At 34.5% G+C, this 16,985-nt stretch overlaps 2 protein-coding genes across 2 annotated transcripts; both read right to left on the reverse strand.

The window, feature by feature from the left end:
- Positions 1-421: 421 nt before the first annotated feature.
- On the reverse strand, positions 422-1,195 carry LOC144430446 (uncharacterized). Its single transcript, XM_078118381.1, has one exon. The coding sequence runs from the start codon at positions 1,193-1,195 to the stop codon at positions 422-424; it is 774 nt and encodes a 257-aa protein (XP_077974507.1).
- Positions 1,196-16,148: 14,953 nt separating this feature from the next.
- Positions 16,149-16,775, reverse strand: LOC120329876 (putative methyltransferase DDB_G0268948). Its single transcript, XM_039396669.2, has one exon. The coding sequence runs from the start codon at positions 16,773-16,775 to the stop codon at positions 16,149-16,151; it is 627 nt and encodes a 208-aa protein (XP_039252603.2).
- Between the last annotated feature and the right edge of the window lie 210 nt (positions 16,776-16,985).

A 16,985-nucleotide genomic window follows, 5' to 3' on the forward strand; every position in this document is an offset into this window, starting at 1 on the left:
AATGGGGAAAGTTATTAATTAATTTACTTTCTTAATAATATGAGTAGAAATGAACTGAATTGTTAACAAATGAAACAAATAACGCAATACAATACCATTCTCAATTGGATGAAAGGTAGAAAAATTGATATTTAATGGTTTCTTATTTGCATTAGTTACTCCATGAAATTAACCTTGACCTTTAGTACCCTTAAGAGCCAACATACAGAATAGAACAGAATCCATTTTTATGTCAGTTTAGATCATTTCCGAATTTGTTCTGAAAATGCTCAAAAGTTTCCAAAACAAAAATTATTATTATCATTAATTAGGCAAATAAATGCAAGTTATGGCTTTATACAGAACATTTACTTGTTCAAGTTGGCGTAACAATAGAAATTGAAACGAGGGAATAAAACAGATTGACATATATTAGTACATTTTAATCATATAGTGATTTTCTTAAATAAATGCAATTTCGCTCATAAAACTTTGTCGGGTTTTGAACTTTGGGCTTTGTAAACACAAAAATGGGAAACACCTCTTTAAATTTTAAAATTATATGCTCATCTGATAAATCGTTTTCGAGCTTGAGTGCTTGTCTTATTTCTTTGTCAAAAATCTCGAGAGGATCTGTAGTTGACTTCTCCTGTTTCATAAAAACGACATAGTCACCCACAGTGCTGAAAACATTTTTGAGTTGACGAAGCGTCATTTCTCTTTCACGTACCATTTCTTGAAGCTTTATTTTGGATGAATTTTGGATTTGATCATAAACTTGTTGATTTCGTCTAAGTGCCGCAAAATTATTAGGATGTGCTTTTATATTGACATAGAAGTCTTCAACAATCAAATTGAGTAAAACCCTATTTTGTCTCCAATCAGTTCCTTCAACGCTGAAACCTGTGATATCTCCCCAATTAATTGCATAGGCAGCACAACATCCGCCAGGTTTCAAAACTCGTTCACATTCTTTTTCAAGTAATTTTAGATCAAGAAAATGGATGGAAGTGGCGAAAGTGATGAGATCAACACTATTGTCTTCCACAGGAAAATCATAACCATCAATCAATTCGAAAACAACGTTCCCACATTTATTCAGTCTTTTTGCTTCCTCGATTTTAGCTTCGCTAATATCAATCCCCAGTATTGATTCAAAATACGACGTGAAGGTTTGCGTTGACAATGTTCCACTTCCACATCCTACATCCAACATTTTTTTCAAACTTTCCTTCTTCATTTTTTGCATTGCTATTTTTTTCTAAATATTTCATAATTGTTTCACGTACCGCAGCAGGATAAGAAGGTCGATGTTTTGCATACATATATGCTAATTCTTTATCTTCATACAATCGTATGAAAGTCTTATCGCTGCATTTCGACGCCATTTTTCTCGATGGATGTCTGCTCCAATGGAACTGGTCTAACCCTTCTCTTTATATATTCCACTGAAATAATCGATCAAAACGTTACGTAGTACAAAATTACCCATAAACAGCAAGCGAGATCGTCTTTTGATTACGTAAAATTTCAAATGTAGATTGAAATCACTAGTGGACTGAAAGTGCCTTTTCTGGAGTTGATGATATTTTTTGTTATCTGATTTTGGTGCCTCTAGAAGCGTAGCTGCCGTTTTGTAATCCGAGGAACATTCAATATAGCATCTGGTGTTTATTATTTGATAGTAAACTGAACTTATGTGAAAATGCCAATTTGAGCGAAGAAAATTATTTATCAGATAAACAGTGCAGGAGAAAAGGGATCTTTGTGTTGTTTCATGTGCTGTAAATGTACAGAAATATTATTGAATCAATGAATAATTCTTTGAAGATACCTCTAAATATACAGGTTCACTTTAAAAACGGAACCTACATATTTCCTACTACTTAGTGGAGGTGGAGTAAATTATTTGATTTTGTTTACACTAGCAGACAGACTACTTGAACTTCTGTTTAAACATGATTGTACCCAAATATAGAACGTTTTGCATTAAAGTTGTGTTCTCTCCGGAATATAATCCAAATAACCTCCTAGGCATAGCAGACAGACTAATATCCGCTCCGCGAAAGTGTCAACGAACCTCTAAGTTTTCTGCTGAAGTGCTCTTTCTGCTGTCTGAATATGTCAATGCCAAACATATTGATTACCTTGGTACAACACCTCCGAAAAAAGTCCTGCAGAGACATTACACTCAATATATTGCAAAGCATGGGAAGCCTTGTCCAAACATTGTATAACTGTTTCCGTGTTTGTTTGAAGACGAAAATCGAGCGGTGAATATAGAGCGCAATGTGGCGGCGCTGAGGAGGTTCTGGGCATTATTGCGCGATAGACTGAGTTGATTAATGATATCAGCAAGACAGGGCGAATCCCCACGCCCTTGACTGGATGGGAGAGCGATTTCAGAAGAGATTGATCAGCAGGAAGTGTGACGTCGAGTGGGGACCTCGTTCACTCGACTTGAACAACTTAGATTTTGTGTGGGGTTCGAGTGCGATGAATGAGGCACCCACTCGACGTTACTGCTGATCCGTCATTCCTGAAATCGCCCTCTCAGCCAGTCAAATGTGTATTTGATGTGTGACTTCGTGCTGCTGATGCCCCTGGTCACCTCTATGAACCCCTCTCCATCGTTCAAGTGATATCCAGAACTTCCTCGGTATCGTACTCGCCGTTTGTGCTTTTTCATTTTTGCGTTAAACCAATAGGGACCGATTATGCCATGTTTGGAAATGATCACCCATGTCGTGCATTTTATTGGGTGTTACGGTCTCTGTACGACTGAAGGTGCCGTTTCCCCGGAAACTTTAATGGTGCTTGACATGTCCTGGAAGGAGATATTGCGCTTCATCAGAAAACCAAGTGACTGATTGACAATTATTTCCCAACGGATGCAAGTCTGTCCCTAATGCCAAGGTGGTAATTTGGAACATATTCCAGAGAAAACATAACTATTGTACAAGCGTCCAAGATTTCTGAAACTTTGGGGTATATTATTACACAAACAGGAGTTCAAGCGCGAACAAAATTAAACCGAAAAAATCATATAAAAATGTGAATGCAACGCTCGTTTCAAAGAAAACGACATAAATGATATTTACATGGTAAATGTAAAAAAATATGAATAATAGCAAATTAATTGTTATATTAAATGTTTCAAGCCTATTAAGCCTTATGCGCAAAATATGTATTGTTGGGTCCAATGATTTTCCTGCACAAATCTTTCATATAAAATGCGCATATATTTTCAAATGATAAGGACCTAAATTTGTTATTGCATAACCAGAAATTTCCGAAAGATATCCAATATAAATTACTAGATGGGCGGACAAAAATTAAACATATTTGTTTTAGGACTAGGCTTCATGTTCTAAAATTAGATAGTATATACATTACTCACTTGAAATAATGAAAATATTTTTAAAACAAAATTGGCTTTAGTTATTTATATATATACAGTATAGCAAATAATGAACATGCTAGCAGATATCACAAATTTATGAACATATAAAACGGAACGAAATTGAGTTTCACTTTTGAAAAAAATATAACTTTTTCTTGGTCCTGGCCCCTTTTAAATGTACTCCATCAAAAACACACAAATGGTTAGTTAATAGAAAACATTGCATTATTAAAATGTTGGTTCTATATCCTACATAATAACATCTATTACGCCGCAGTATATATTCAGTGCTCGGAGAGTTTAGTTTCAAATTTTAATTAACAGCACTGCGTGGTGTTCCTGGTGTAAATTCGGAAATAATCTAACTTATAATATATATGAAATCCATGATAGCGTGGTGAATTAATTATTGCAATGGAGGAATAAATGTTACTGGTAATTTCATAACAACTAATGAAGTATTTTACATAAAGTGGATAAATTATCTGAGTCGATCCTTCGTTACGTTCTTGAGCCTCGGTTTGTTCGACAAATTAAAACTTTCTAACGTTGGAACTACACACCTCATTATAAAATATAATTTATCTTAAATTTTTAAGTGGTTTTTGTTGTCTTCCTTGTTCTCAACAAATTCTATAAACCCAAACAGATTTTACTAATGGCATTCATTGATAGCCTTCGAAAACCTGAACCTCGAGCAAATGGGCTATTATCAACCTCAATATGGTATTAAGCAAATTTATATGAAAGATGTCATGTCAGCTATGGACTTAACCTCATTCAACGTGTGATGTCGTAACAATCTACCAACACGTCATGTTCTTTAATAAGCTTATTATAAGTCAAACTTCCTCAATTGCAAATTTGATCAATCGTATCTGTCTTTGAAATTGCCTCTAATTTAACACGATTTACGACTGCCCTGACCATCTTTCACGTTTAACCTTATTTTTAATTTATTGTTGAAAGAAATGAAAAGGAACTTGCCGGACACCCTTCATGTTTCATATCAATCACTAATTACATGATCATTGGTCGTGTCAATTACATGTTTAAAAAATGAGCTCAGAATGAAGTCACTAGAAATATCTCGGCAGTGGAAGGTTTTTATGTTTGTAAATTGTTTTACCGTGATCAAGGATATTATTTTTTCAATGATAGATTTGTTATTGATTGACATTTAATTTATTGAACTTATAAGTAAGAGTTTTAGGATCAAACTCTTTCGTAATTCTTGTTGATTATTTTTTGTTCATCGCATGCAAGAAATCATGTTCTTCTACAGCCTACGCACTTCCGAGTAGTCTTCCGTTATTCAGATCAATCACTTTTATAAGATTATTCAATTATTATCAATTTTATGTTCGACGATGGAACTCATATGGCTAGTTATATCACGGCAGCATTCGTATAATGAAGCTTTGACTAATTGGATATTGACGACGTGATACATATACACGAATATATATAGAATAGACACTGGTCTGCTAGATCAGGGGTTCGAGACCTTTATTGATGTGAGAAATGTGCAGCTAGCTTTTTCCCTGAATACTTAATCCAAATTATTTATTTACTGACAGAGCTTGCAACTCGAAGTTTCTTTTCCATGTGTTCGTCTGTCTTAACCAATCGAGAAGGAGAATTAATGACGCCCATTTTAGAAAAAGAGTTTTATCCCAATATCTTGAGTCAAAAAGTGATCTATTCTGTGACTTTTTTCAAATGTGGAAAGTTATTTTGGTCGAGATGTTATCGGTAAAAAGATTCATTTCCAAATACTTTCCTGTCAAATCTGTCTCATTCTAGAATATGCATTTGGCACATTTTCCTTGTGGGTCACATTCGCAGGTTGCACACCTCTGGTCTAGACTAGTTCTACAATTACAAAAATCCATAATGAGGTCTCAAATTGCGTTGAAAGGCAGAGCCACAATACAACCAATATGTATGCAGATATCACATCCTCATTGTTACTCTGCCTGCGGTGCCTGGAGCAATAATCAACGTTGCTTTCTAATTGATAAATAGTTTCCTGTAGGATACAACAGCTTTGAGCTCATCGCACGTGACACTTTATTCTCACACTAGAATTGCTTGAGAAAGCATGTGAACGAGTTCTGAATCTTAGCGATGGAGGTTATGCTCTCAATACAATTAATTTGCGAAATAATACAAAATTATTTGTTGGTTGGAGGAACTGGCAGAAGACATAGGAAAGTAGCACCCAATCTAATTGGTATCCATGTGCAAACGCAATCTAATCATAGTTCGGCAATAAAGCGCAATCAACAAATCTATGTTAAAATCAAAATTCTTTCAAATTATACCTCCAAGAAATTGTATATATATCACAGAAAACGGCCTGTATTTTGATGCAACATAAAAACCAAATCAAAGATTTGTTTGAGACCTTTGGCTTAAAGTTACGGCGTCAAACGTTAAAATGGTGTCATTTCCGTGCTTGTGTGTCATAGATGATAATTTTATGAATAATACAATATACGTTTTGTGATCATGGAATGGAGAATGAGAATCTTCTGACGACAGATATATATTCTAGGAATCTTCTTATTAAAGCTGAATGAACCAAAAAAAAATTCAATCCATTTAAATTTGTATTGTTCGTGTATCCAAGTTCTATAATTACAATTCATTTTTAAAAATGTCTAACAAATAAATCCGATTTAATAAACTAAATGTAATTTGTTGCATACCATGTACCATGAGTGATACCATGATAATACATCCAAACTTATTCATTTTGATAGTCGTGGCTGCTGAAGCAATACAATGATCATTAGGAACTTGGCCCTGTTTTGTTTTTACATCTCAGCCTGCTAAGGCATATTTTACATTTTACCATGAACATATATATTGTATGTCGTTTTCTTTTAAACAAGCGTCGCATTCACTTTTTCACTTGCTTTTTTCGGTAATACAGGGTGACCTAAAAAACTGAACACATTTATATTTCAAATAGCCATTTGAAAACAATTCAATTTACAGTAGTTTGCGCTCGAAGTTCTGTTCGCTGATTATTTTACCCAAAGTTTCAGAAATCTAGGACGCTTGTACAAAAGTTATGCTTTCTCCAGAATATGTTCCAAATTACCACCTTGGCATTGGAGACAGAATTACATCCGCTGGACAAAATTATCAAATGGGTACCTTATTCATCGTACTTGAAACCTCCACGTTTTAGCTGTAAGGGTATTCGAAAGATAATGAGTAACTTCCGTGTTAAAAATGTTTAAAAAGTTTAAGTAAACTTATGAGTGGAGTTATAGTGTACAATAACAACGCTCATGAGTGATTAAAATTGGACTTGCTGGCACACGAGACCAGGATTTTCAATAATATTTGCTTGTTTGACCGATGTCAAATTTTAAGATATATATTTTTAAGCTCAGGCATGTTGAGTCTTCAAGCTTACGCAACCTAAGGATTAACGATTGAATACTTCTCAGAAAATTTTCCTTTTCTATTGTTAAATAATAAAATTCACAACTAACGCGACACAAGTGCTCTAATTTTTAATGTCATCGCACCTTAAAAACATTTTCATAAAGCCCACAGACATTTTTGAAATAAATAAAAATTATAGACTTCTAGTGAAAAATACAATATTAAATCATTGAAAATTTCAAACAATTGGTTCCGTAGTTGATGAGAAAGGCAATTTTCCATCACGATAAGAAAAAATACCAACAACAGCATGATGACAAAACTACTAAAAAGCGGGGCCGACTCCTGATTATGTGAAATTTCAAATGTAGATTGAAATCACTTGTGGATTGAAAGTGCCTTCAATTGAGTGAAGAGTACTTAATGAGTTATTGTTATCTGAGTTTCGTGCCCTTCGTGCCCCCTTTTCGAGTAATACCTTGAACATTCATCAATATAAAATTTTATGTTCATTATCTGATAATAAACAGGACTCATGTGGAAATCGTAGCAAAGGAAATTGAAATTATTTGTCGTGCAAATGTGTAAACTCAACCAGATCACTGAAATGAAGTAAATTATTTGATTTTGTTTACACTTGAACTTTTGTTTGTTCATGATTGTACCCAAACGTAGGACTTTTTGCATGAACGTTGTGTTTTCCCCAGAATATAATCCAAATTCCCTCCTAAGCATATTAGACAGACTAATAGTAGTATCCGCTTCGCAAAGGTGTAAATCACCCTCCAAGTTTTTCGCTGAAGAGCTCTTTCTGTTATCTGGGTATGTCAATGGCAAAAATATTGATTACCTTGGTACAGCACCTCAGATAAAAGTCTTACAGAGAGGGTTACACCCAGTACAAACATTGCATAACTGGTCCGTGTTTGTTTGAAGACGAAAATCAAGCGGTGAATATGTAGCGTAATGTGGCGGTGATGAGAAAGTTTTAGGTGCCATTTGGACGATGTAGAATGTAGGTTGTAAAAAGATAAATTGGGTTGATTAGTGATTTCAGCAGGATGATCCCCTACATATCAAATTATGCCCTTGACTGGCTGGGGGAGCGATTTAAGAAAAGTATGATAAGCAGGAAGTGTGACGTAGGGTGGGGACCTCGTTCCACTCGACTAGGACAACTTGAGGGATTTCGATGGGGATTCAGTTTTGAAGTTTATTGATTTTACTGCACAAAGCTCATATATTTTCATATGATGAGGACGGACCTAAGTTCATTAATTGACAACCAGAAACTTTCTTATCCAATGAAAATTACTAGATGGGCGAATAAAAAAAATACATATTTGTTTTAGGGCTTAGCTTTGTGTCCTAAAATCAGATAAAATAACTCAATTCAAACAATGGACTTATTTTGAAACAAAATTGGGTGTAGGTTTATATATATTGTATAAATAATAAACATGCTCAGATATAGCAAAATTTTGTACATATAAAACGAAACAAAATAGAGTTAAACTCGTTAAAGGATAAATAACTTTTTGGGTTGATCTGTGGCCCCTAGTAAATATACAAAAAACACGCAAACGGTCAGTTCATATCGGAGAAAACATTGCATTAAGATATACTGGTTGTATATCCTACTGAATGAATCCAATACGTCGGTGGATATGTCCAGTGCTCGAAGTGTTTAGTTTTGATTTTATTTCATTCACATCCCACTATTATTTCTTCAATTGTACAAAATATCTTCAAACTTAAACATTTTTTTCTACTGCAATTTCAATGCATCAAATTAATTTTGCGAACAAGTATATGGGATAAACCATTTCAACGTTTAAAATGATGTAGTCGTCAGAATTTACATCGTTCAAACGCAGGGATTTCCTGATGTTGTTACCAAAGTTTTCCAAAGGATCAATATTTGGTTTACCTTGTTTCATTAAAGTGATATAATCGCCAAATGTCCCAAATATGTCCTTAAGCTGGCGTAATGACATTTTCGTTTTGCAAATGATTTCTTCAAGTAATTCTTTTGTTTTGTATTCGATCATAGATCGGCCGATTTCGGTTGAGCGCCGAAAAGTTACATGGATGAGCATCTATGTCGATCATAAATTCAGCTATGAATGGATTCAACAACACTTCAAGATGCTTGGAGTCACTCTCCGGTTTGTTTACCTCTCTAATGCTTCCAAAGTTCATTACATAAAAAGCGCAACATCCACCCGGTTTCAAAATTCTTTCACATTCTTTTTCAAATAACCTTATATCAAGATAATGAATCGATGTTCCACAAGTGATGAGATCAACTGTGTTGTCTTCCATAGGATATTTGTAACTATCAATCACCTTAAAAAAAAACGTTTTTACACTTGTTCAACTTTTTTGCTTCTTCGATTTTAGCGCTGTTGATATCGACTCCAAGTATTGATTCAAAATACGGAGAAAAAGGTTGTGTTGACAATGTTCCACTTCCACATCCTACATCTAGCATTTGGTTGAACTTCCCATCTTGGGTGTTGATTAGATGCTTTTTCTTCAAATATCCTATAATTGATTCATGTACAATGTGAGGGTAGGAAGGTCGATATTTTGCATAACTTTCTGCTAAATCTTTATCTTCGTAAGCGCGAATGAGCTTGGTGTTCTTATTGTCGGTATGGGGCTCTTCCATTATAATTAATTTGTTATATTACGATGAGCGACATATCCTGAGAATATATGTTAAGTCAGGTAGCAGGTTATGGGACATACCAGTGATTTGATATTATAAGTTACTTTCGCAATAGTCTCACAAGGAAAAATATTTACGGACTAAGCTCCGTATGAATCAAATGATAATTACGCGATGCCAAAACACCTCAATATAAAATATAATTAAATATAGATTTTTTAAAAATTATTAAGTGGTTTTTCCTGTATTCTTTGTTCTAAAAAAAATCTATATACCTAAACAGTTTTTACTATTGGCATTTAATAAAAGCTTCTGACTACCTGACCCCAAGCAAATGGGCTATTGTTGACCTTCATCTGGTAATACGCAAATTTATATAAAAGATGTCATGAATACTCAACTATGAACTTTACCTCATTCTACGAGTGATATATATCGTGACAACCTAACAAAACTTTTTCTTTGTTAATGCGTTTATTATTATTCAAACCTTTTTATTTGTAAATTTGACCAGTCGTATCCGACTTTGGAGTTGCCTCTAATTTAACACGATTTACAATTACCTTGGCCGCATTTCACGTTTAACCTATTTGCAATTTATTGTTTGTTCATCGAATGAAAGAAATAAAAAAAAAAATTTCCCAGACACCCTTCATGTTTTATATCAGTCATTATCACATGATCGCTTAGTCATTGTCATTACCAATTTTGAGAATAGAAATCAGAATGAAGTCACTTCCATTATTCAAATCAATCACTTTTACAAGAGTATTCAATTATTGTCAATTTTATGTTCGATGATAGAACTCAAGTCGATAGAAATATCACGACAGCCTGTGTAAAAATAAAATTTGACTAGTTGGAACATTGACGACTTGCAAGTCGAATATATAAAGAATAGACATTGGTATAGACCAGGGTGTGCAACCTTCAATACAGCAGTGCCAGATACAAATAACTTGGTGCAACCGCGGGTCGCACCGTTACACTAAACTTAGGCTTTCCAGTAGTTACAGAAACAAAAATAGATTCTTTTTGTTGTTGATGTGAAAATATGTGCAGCTAGTTTTTGTCCCCGAATTCCTATTTCAAATTTTTTATTCAATAACAGAGCTAGCAATTCAAAATCCATTTTCCAAATGATCATCTATCAGAACCAATCGAAAAGAAGATTTGATGACTCCCATTTTAGAAAAACAAAAGCCAAAAAGTTGAGCCAAAAAGTGCCATATTTAAAGGCATGAATTATTTATAAGTTCGATAAATTAGACGTCAAACAATGACAAATATATCATTAAAAAAAATTATATCTTTGATTACATAAAAAATTACATTCGTAAATTTTTTTTTACTTTTTACTGTCGTGTTATTTCTAGCGACTTCATTCTGAGCTCTATTTTTAAACATGTAATTGGCAATGACTAAGCGATCATGTAATATTGATTGATATGAAACATGAAGGGTGTCTGGGAAGTTTCTTTTTATTTCTTTCATGCGATGAACAAACAATAAATTGCAAATAAGATTAAACGTGAAAGATGGTCAAGGCAATCATAGAACGTGCTAAATTAGAGGCAACTTCAAAGATGGATACGATTGGCCAAATTTGCAAATGAAAAAAGTTCGACGCATAATAAGCAAAGAAGAAGTTTTGTTAGACTGTCATGATATCACGCGTAGAATGAGGTAAAGAGTATTCATGACATCGTAAATATAATTTTGCGTATTACCAGATCAAGGTCATTAATAGCCTATTTGCTTGGGGTTCAAGTTTTCAGAAGCTTTCAATAAATGCCAATAGTAAAAATTGTTTAATTTTATAGAATTTGTTTGCACCAAGGAGAACACAACAAACAAGAAAGGAAAAACAAGCAAAAACCACTTAATAGTTTTCAAAAAATCTGAAAATAATTATATTTTATGATAACGCGTTGTGAAGCCAATGTTAGAAAGTTTTAATTAATTTTGTCGAACAAACCGAGGCTCAAGAACGAAACGAATTTTCCACTTACTTTGAAGCAGGGAGTAGCTAGATATTTCGTAATTTAAAAAATTTATTTTCGTGACTGACTCTAATATTTTATTTGCTTCATGTAAAATATTTCATTAGTTGATATGGATTAAGACTAACATTTAATCCTCCATTGCTCAACTCGTAATTATTGTTTTTCCTGTGAGACATTACATCACTGGCATGTCCCATAACCAGCTGCATGCAGTGGCGTAGCAAGACTCTCGTGGGCCCCCCCATGCAAAAATATTTTGTGGAAATGAACCTAAAAACTCTCGGACATAAGCTAAAACAAAGTTTTTTTTATTTCGTCAAAAAGCATAACATGTCGGTATAAAAAAGCAATGGTAACCTAAAATTTGCGCTTTCGTGTTAGCAAACTCATCCACCATCTTCATCATATCAATTTTTTCAATTTGCTGCAAAAATCAGTAGCTTACCTGTGATCATTGTCGTGTAAGTTTTGGAAGAAAATTCATTCGCGCCGGCGCCATCACTTTTGGAGATTGAACACGCATCTGGTTTTCTACCGATACCACCGTTGCTAGGCTTAATTCCTCCTCAGTTACGTTCGGTATTCCCAAGTCCAATTGTTTCAGTTTTGGTTTAAATATTTCGTTTATCTTGGTTACTTTTTTTTTATACGTTCTTCCTCTTCTTCCCTTTATTCTTCGTTTTTATGCGCCACTAAGAGGTTTTGCTTTCGACATCAATCTGACAGCCTTCGTAATTGTGCCGGTGGCCGGTGCAATCAAACCACACGACGCCGAAAATCGACGACTTCGGCATTGTTACGTAACAAAACGATTTATATATTTACGGCAGAACTAACATCAACATTATAAGATGTGCATTACTGCTTTTGCAATGCAGCTTTTGGTTTTGCGGCTTAAACGTCTAAATTTTAACCGCTTGGGGCGACCGCGGGGTGGATGCTACGCCACTGGCTGCCTGAATTAGCACATATTTTCAGGGAATCGCTTTCATCGTAACCGTAATAGCAAAGTAATTAGAATGGAAGAGCCCAACACAGACAATGAGAACACCAAGCTCATTCGCGCCTACGAAGATAAAGATTTAGAACAAAGTTATTCCAAATAACGACCTCTATACCCTCACATTGTACATGAATCAATTATAGGATAATTAAAGAAAAAGCATCTAATCAACACTCAAGGGGGCAAGTTCAAACAAATATTCTATAAAAGACAACACAGTTGATTTCAACTCTTGTGCAACATCGACTCGTTATCTTGATATAGAGTTATTTAAAGAAGAATGTGGAAAAATTTTGAATCCCAGTGGATGTTTTGCTTTTTATTTAATGAACTTTGGAAGCATTAAAGAGGTAACCAAACCGGAAAGTGACTCCAAACATCTTGAAGTATTGTTGAATCCATTCATAGCTGAAATGCTGACACAGATGCTCATCCATAAAACATTTTGACTCTGAACAGAAATTGACCGACCTATGATCAAATACAAAACAAAACAAAAAAATTATTTGCGAAAAGGCAATGTCATTACGCCAGCTTAAGGACATATTTGGGACATTTGGCGGCTATATCACTTTAATGAAACAAGGTAAACCAAATATTGACCCTCTGGAAAACTTTGGTAACAACATCGGAAAAAAAAACCTGCCTTTGAACGATGTTTATTCTGACGACTACATCATTTTAAACGTTGAAATGGTATATCCCATATTCGTTTTCGGAAAATAAATTTAATGCTTTGAAATTGTAGTATAAATAAAATGTTCAAGTTCAAAATTATTTTGCAACAATTGAAGGATTATTAATGGTGGAATGTAATTGAATTGAAATTTGAAACTAAACACTTCAAGTGGACATATCCAGTGGCGTATTGGATTCATTCAGTGGGACATAACCAACGTTTTATTAATGCAATGTGTTCTTCGATATTAACTGACCACTTGCGAGATTTTGTATATGGAATACATTTGCTAGGGGCCACAGACCAAAAATAAAAGTTATTTGTCCTTTAACAAGTGTAACTCATTTTTGTTTCGTTTTATATGTAAATAAATTTGTGATATCTGCTAGCATGTTTATTATTAACAATATATATATAATTACAGCCAATTTTTTTTTAAATATTTTCATTATTTCAATTGAGTATTGTATATACTATCTAATTTTAGGACACAACGCCAAATCCTAAAACAAATATGTTCAATTTTTGTTGGCCCCCTCTAGTAATTTCTGTTGGATATCATTTGAATATTTATCCTGCAAGATTTGTGCAGGAAAATCATTGGACCCAACAATATATCTATTGCGTATAACACATAGTAGCATCGAAAAACCATGTAAATTGTACAGCATTTCTATAACCAGTAATTTTATCAGGTAAAAATCATGTATGTCGTATTTTAGGTAACCCGAACGGATGAAAGTCTGCCACAGACGCCGAGAAGGTCATTTAAAACATATGATAAGGAGAACACAGCGTTTGTGCAAAACGTCCATGTCAATAAATGAATAAGTTTAAATCCTTAGAAAAAGTTTTGATCGATTGAATAATGATGCATTATTGCAAGTCGATCATGTAAAGAGAATAGTTGTACCAGCTTCATGAGTGCAGAAATCCATCGAAAAGAAAAGCGATACAGAAAGAAAGGCATTCATACGAGTCATACAATTGTATGAAGATAAATAATTAGCATATATCTATACCAGTGTTTACCAATACGAGTCTCAGGTCTCAAATGAGTCCACGGAGCGTTTGAATGAGTCCGCAACGAGCCAGAAATTCACTGCGGGCCGCAAACGTTTGTGCGAAACTTAACTATCAGCCCCAAGTTCCGATTTACGTTAGACTTTACATAACACATGGAATGAAATTTATTCACATAGCAATAACCGAGTCAATAATTACTGGTTACTGAGTAGGGCTAGGCATATATTCGGATATTCAATTATTAGAATAGCAATTTACTATTTGAAAATTTGGTAACAGGCGAGGCGACAGGTCACGTGCGCGTCGCTTAATCAAACGATCGGATTTCACAACTCACTTGCGGATTTCCGACGAAAACACGAGTTTGCACACGCGTCGATATCTTCAAATTTGACCAGTGACATTCGTCTTCGATATCGATTCTAATTTGGCACGATTAGCGATCACCATGCACGTATTTTTTTTTTGTTCATCGCACGCAAGAAATACCAACGTTGTGGAAAGCGGAGTAAGAGCGCTGTTTTGGGGGATCCTCTTACTTTTGATCGATAAGTCATAGGTCTCTGACCGATATTCTCGTATTTTATATCGATCACTATTACATGATCGTCAAGTCATTATCAATTACATGTTTGAAAATAGAGCTCAGAATAATATCCCTGGAAATATTTCGATAGTAAAATTTGATTGATTGGAAAGTGATACATAATTGCAGGGCCAGTAAATACGGCCAAACAGTCGTTTAAAGTTCAGACTGCTGTAAATGCGCTACTTTCTTGTTTCTTAAATTGTTGTCAGCGTTCAGATTTCGATAAATGTGGTTCGTATAGTCTTTTACTAAAAAAATTAAAGATTATTCAAATCTTATAATAAACTAATCAGAGCGGATACCACGACAAATGATCCTTATGATTGTAAACATTTTACCGTGATCAAGCATATTATTCTATTATACATTTGTCTTCGTTCGACATTTACTTGACTGATAAATAGGTTTCAGTATCAAGATCTAAATTCCTTGCAATTCTTGATAAATTATTGTTTAATCTGCGAAATCATTCTCTGCTGCGTACTACCGAACAATCTTTCACGTTTTAGATCAATCCCTCCTACATGTGTATTCAGTCATGGTCAAGTTCATGTTTGTTGATAGAACTAGAGTAGATAGATATGTCACGACAGCGTGGGTTAACCCTTCAATGCTTGGAGGGTCGAATTGGGCACATCGGGAAAAACACATTCTATTTTAATCACGTTGTGTTTTTTTTATATAGGTCCACTAGGTTATGGTGTTGAGCAACATATATACAATACATCGACGACGCCTTTTCCCCATTACTCAATAAACGATGGAAATATTTCGAATTTCATACGTGGATTTCAGTTTTCGTGCGGAGCCGCTGGTAGACTACTTTAAATGCTTGTAATCTTGTGTGAGTTGGGTTTCAGGCAATTCATTAAGTGTTTACTATCTGGACGATATCAATATGTGGAGGTATATTTCCACTACGGAATTTTTCAAGGAAGCGTTCTGGGCCCTCTGAATTTTTTTTATTTTCTATAAACGATCTCTCAAACTGCTCAAATTTTATTGAACAAACATTTCGCCGATGATGCCTGCCTGCTCGACAGTGCAAAAAATTTAATCTCAATCCAAGCCGAGGAGAACACTAAAGTAAAAGAAAGTGATTGGATGATATGTAATAAACCCACTGTGAATGTTACAAAATCCAAAGTCATGTTGTTTAGCTCTGAAACTCGAACCAAAGATGCAAATCTATCAAGTAAAATTATTCGTTTCAGACTTGAAATTGTCCACTCTTTTAAATATCTTGGGCTTCTTATTGACGACAAACTGAATTGAAAACCCATACCACTGAATTGCATAAGAGACTGTCAAAATCAGATGGAATTCTGGGGAAGCTCAGGCATTACGTTCAGGATCTTCATTATCTCATGATGTTGTAATGATATTAAAAATGTAAAATTCGAATATAAATATGAAATTCGAGAGGATCTGTAGTTGACTTCTCATGTTTCATAAAAATGACGTAGTCACCCACAGTGCGGAAAACATTTTTGAGTTGACGAAGCGTCATTTCTCTTTCACGTACAATTTCTTGAAGCTTTATTTTAGATGAATTTAGGATTTGATCATAAACTTGTTGATTTCGTCTGAGTGCCGCGAAAATATTAAGATGTGCTTTTATATTGACATAAAAGTCTTCAACAATCAAATTGAGTAAAACCCTATTTTGTCTCCAATCAGTTCTTCCAACGCTGAAACCTGTGATATCTCCCCAATTAATTGCATAGGCAGCACAACATCCGCCAGGTTTCAAAACTCGTTCACATTTTTTTTCAAGTAATTTTAGATCAAGAAAATGGATGGAAGTGGCGAAAGTGATGAGATGAACACTATTGTCTTCCACGGGAAAATCATAACCATCAATCAATTCGAAAGCAACGTTCCCACATTTATTCAGTCTTTTTGCTTCCTCAATTTTAACTTCGCTGATATCAATCCCTATTGTTGATTCAAAATACGACGTGAACGTTTGCGTTGACAATGTTGCACTTCCACATCCTACATCCAACATTTTTTCAAACTTTCCTTCTTCATTTTTTGCATTGCTATTTTTTTCTAAATATTTCATAATTGTTTCACGTACCGCAGCAGGATAAGAAGGTCGATGTTTTGCATACATATATGCTAATTCTTTATCTTCATACAATCGTATGAAAGTCTTATCGCTGCATTTCGACGCCATTCTTCTCGATGGATGTCTGCTCCAATGGAACTGGTCTAA

This window comes from Styela clava, chromosome 12, assembly GCF_964204865.1.
Source record: "Styela clava chromosome 12, kaStyClav1.hap1.2, whole genome shotgun sequence".
Classification (NCBI taxonomy): domain Eukaryota; kingdom Metazoa; phylum Chordata; class Ascidiacea; order Stolidobranchia; family Styelidae; genus Styela; species Styela clava.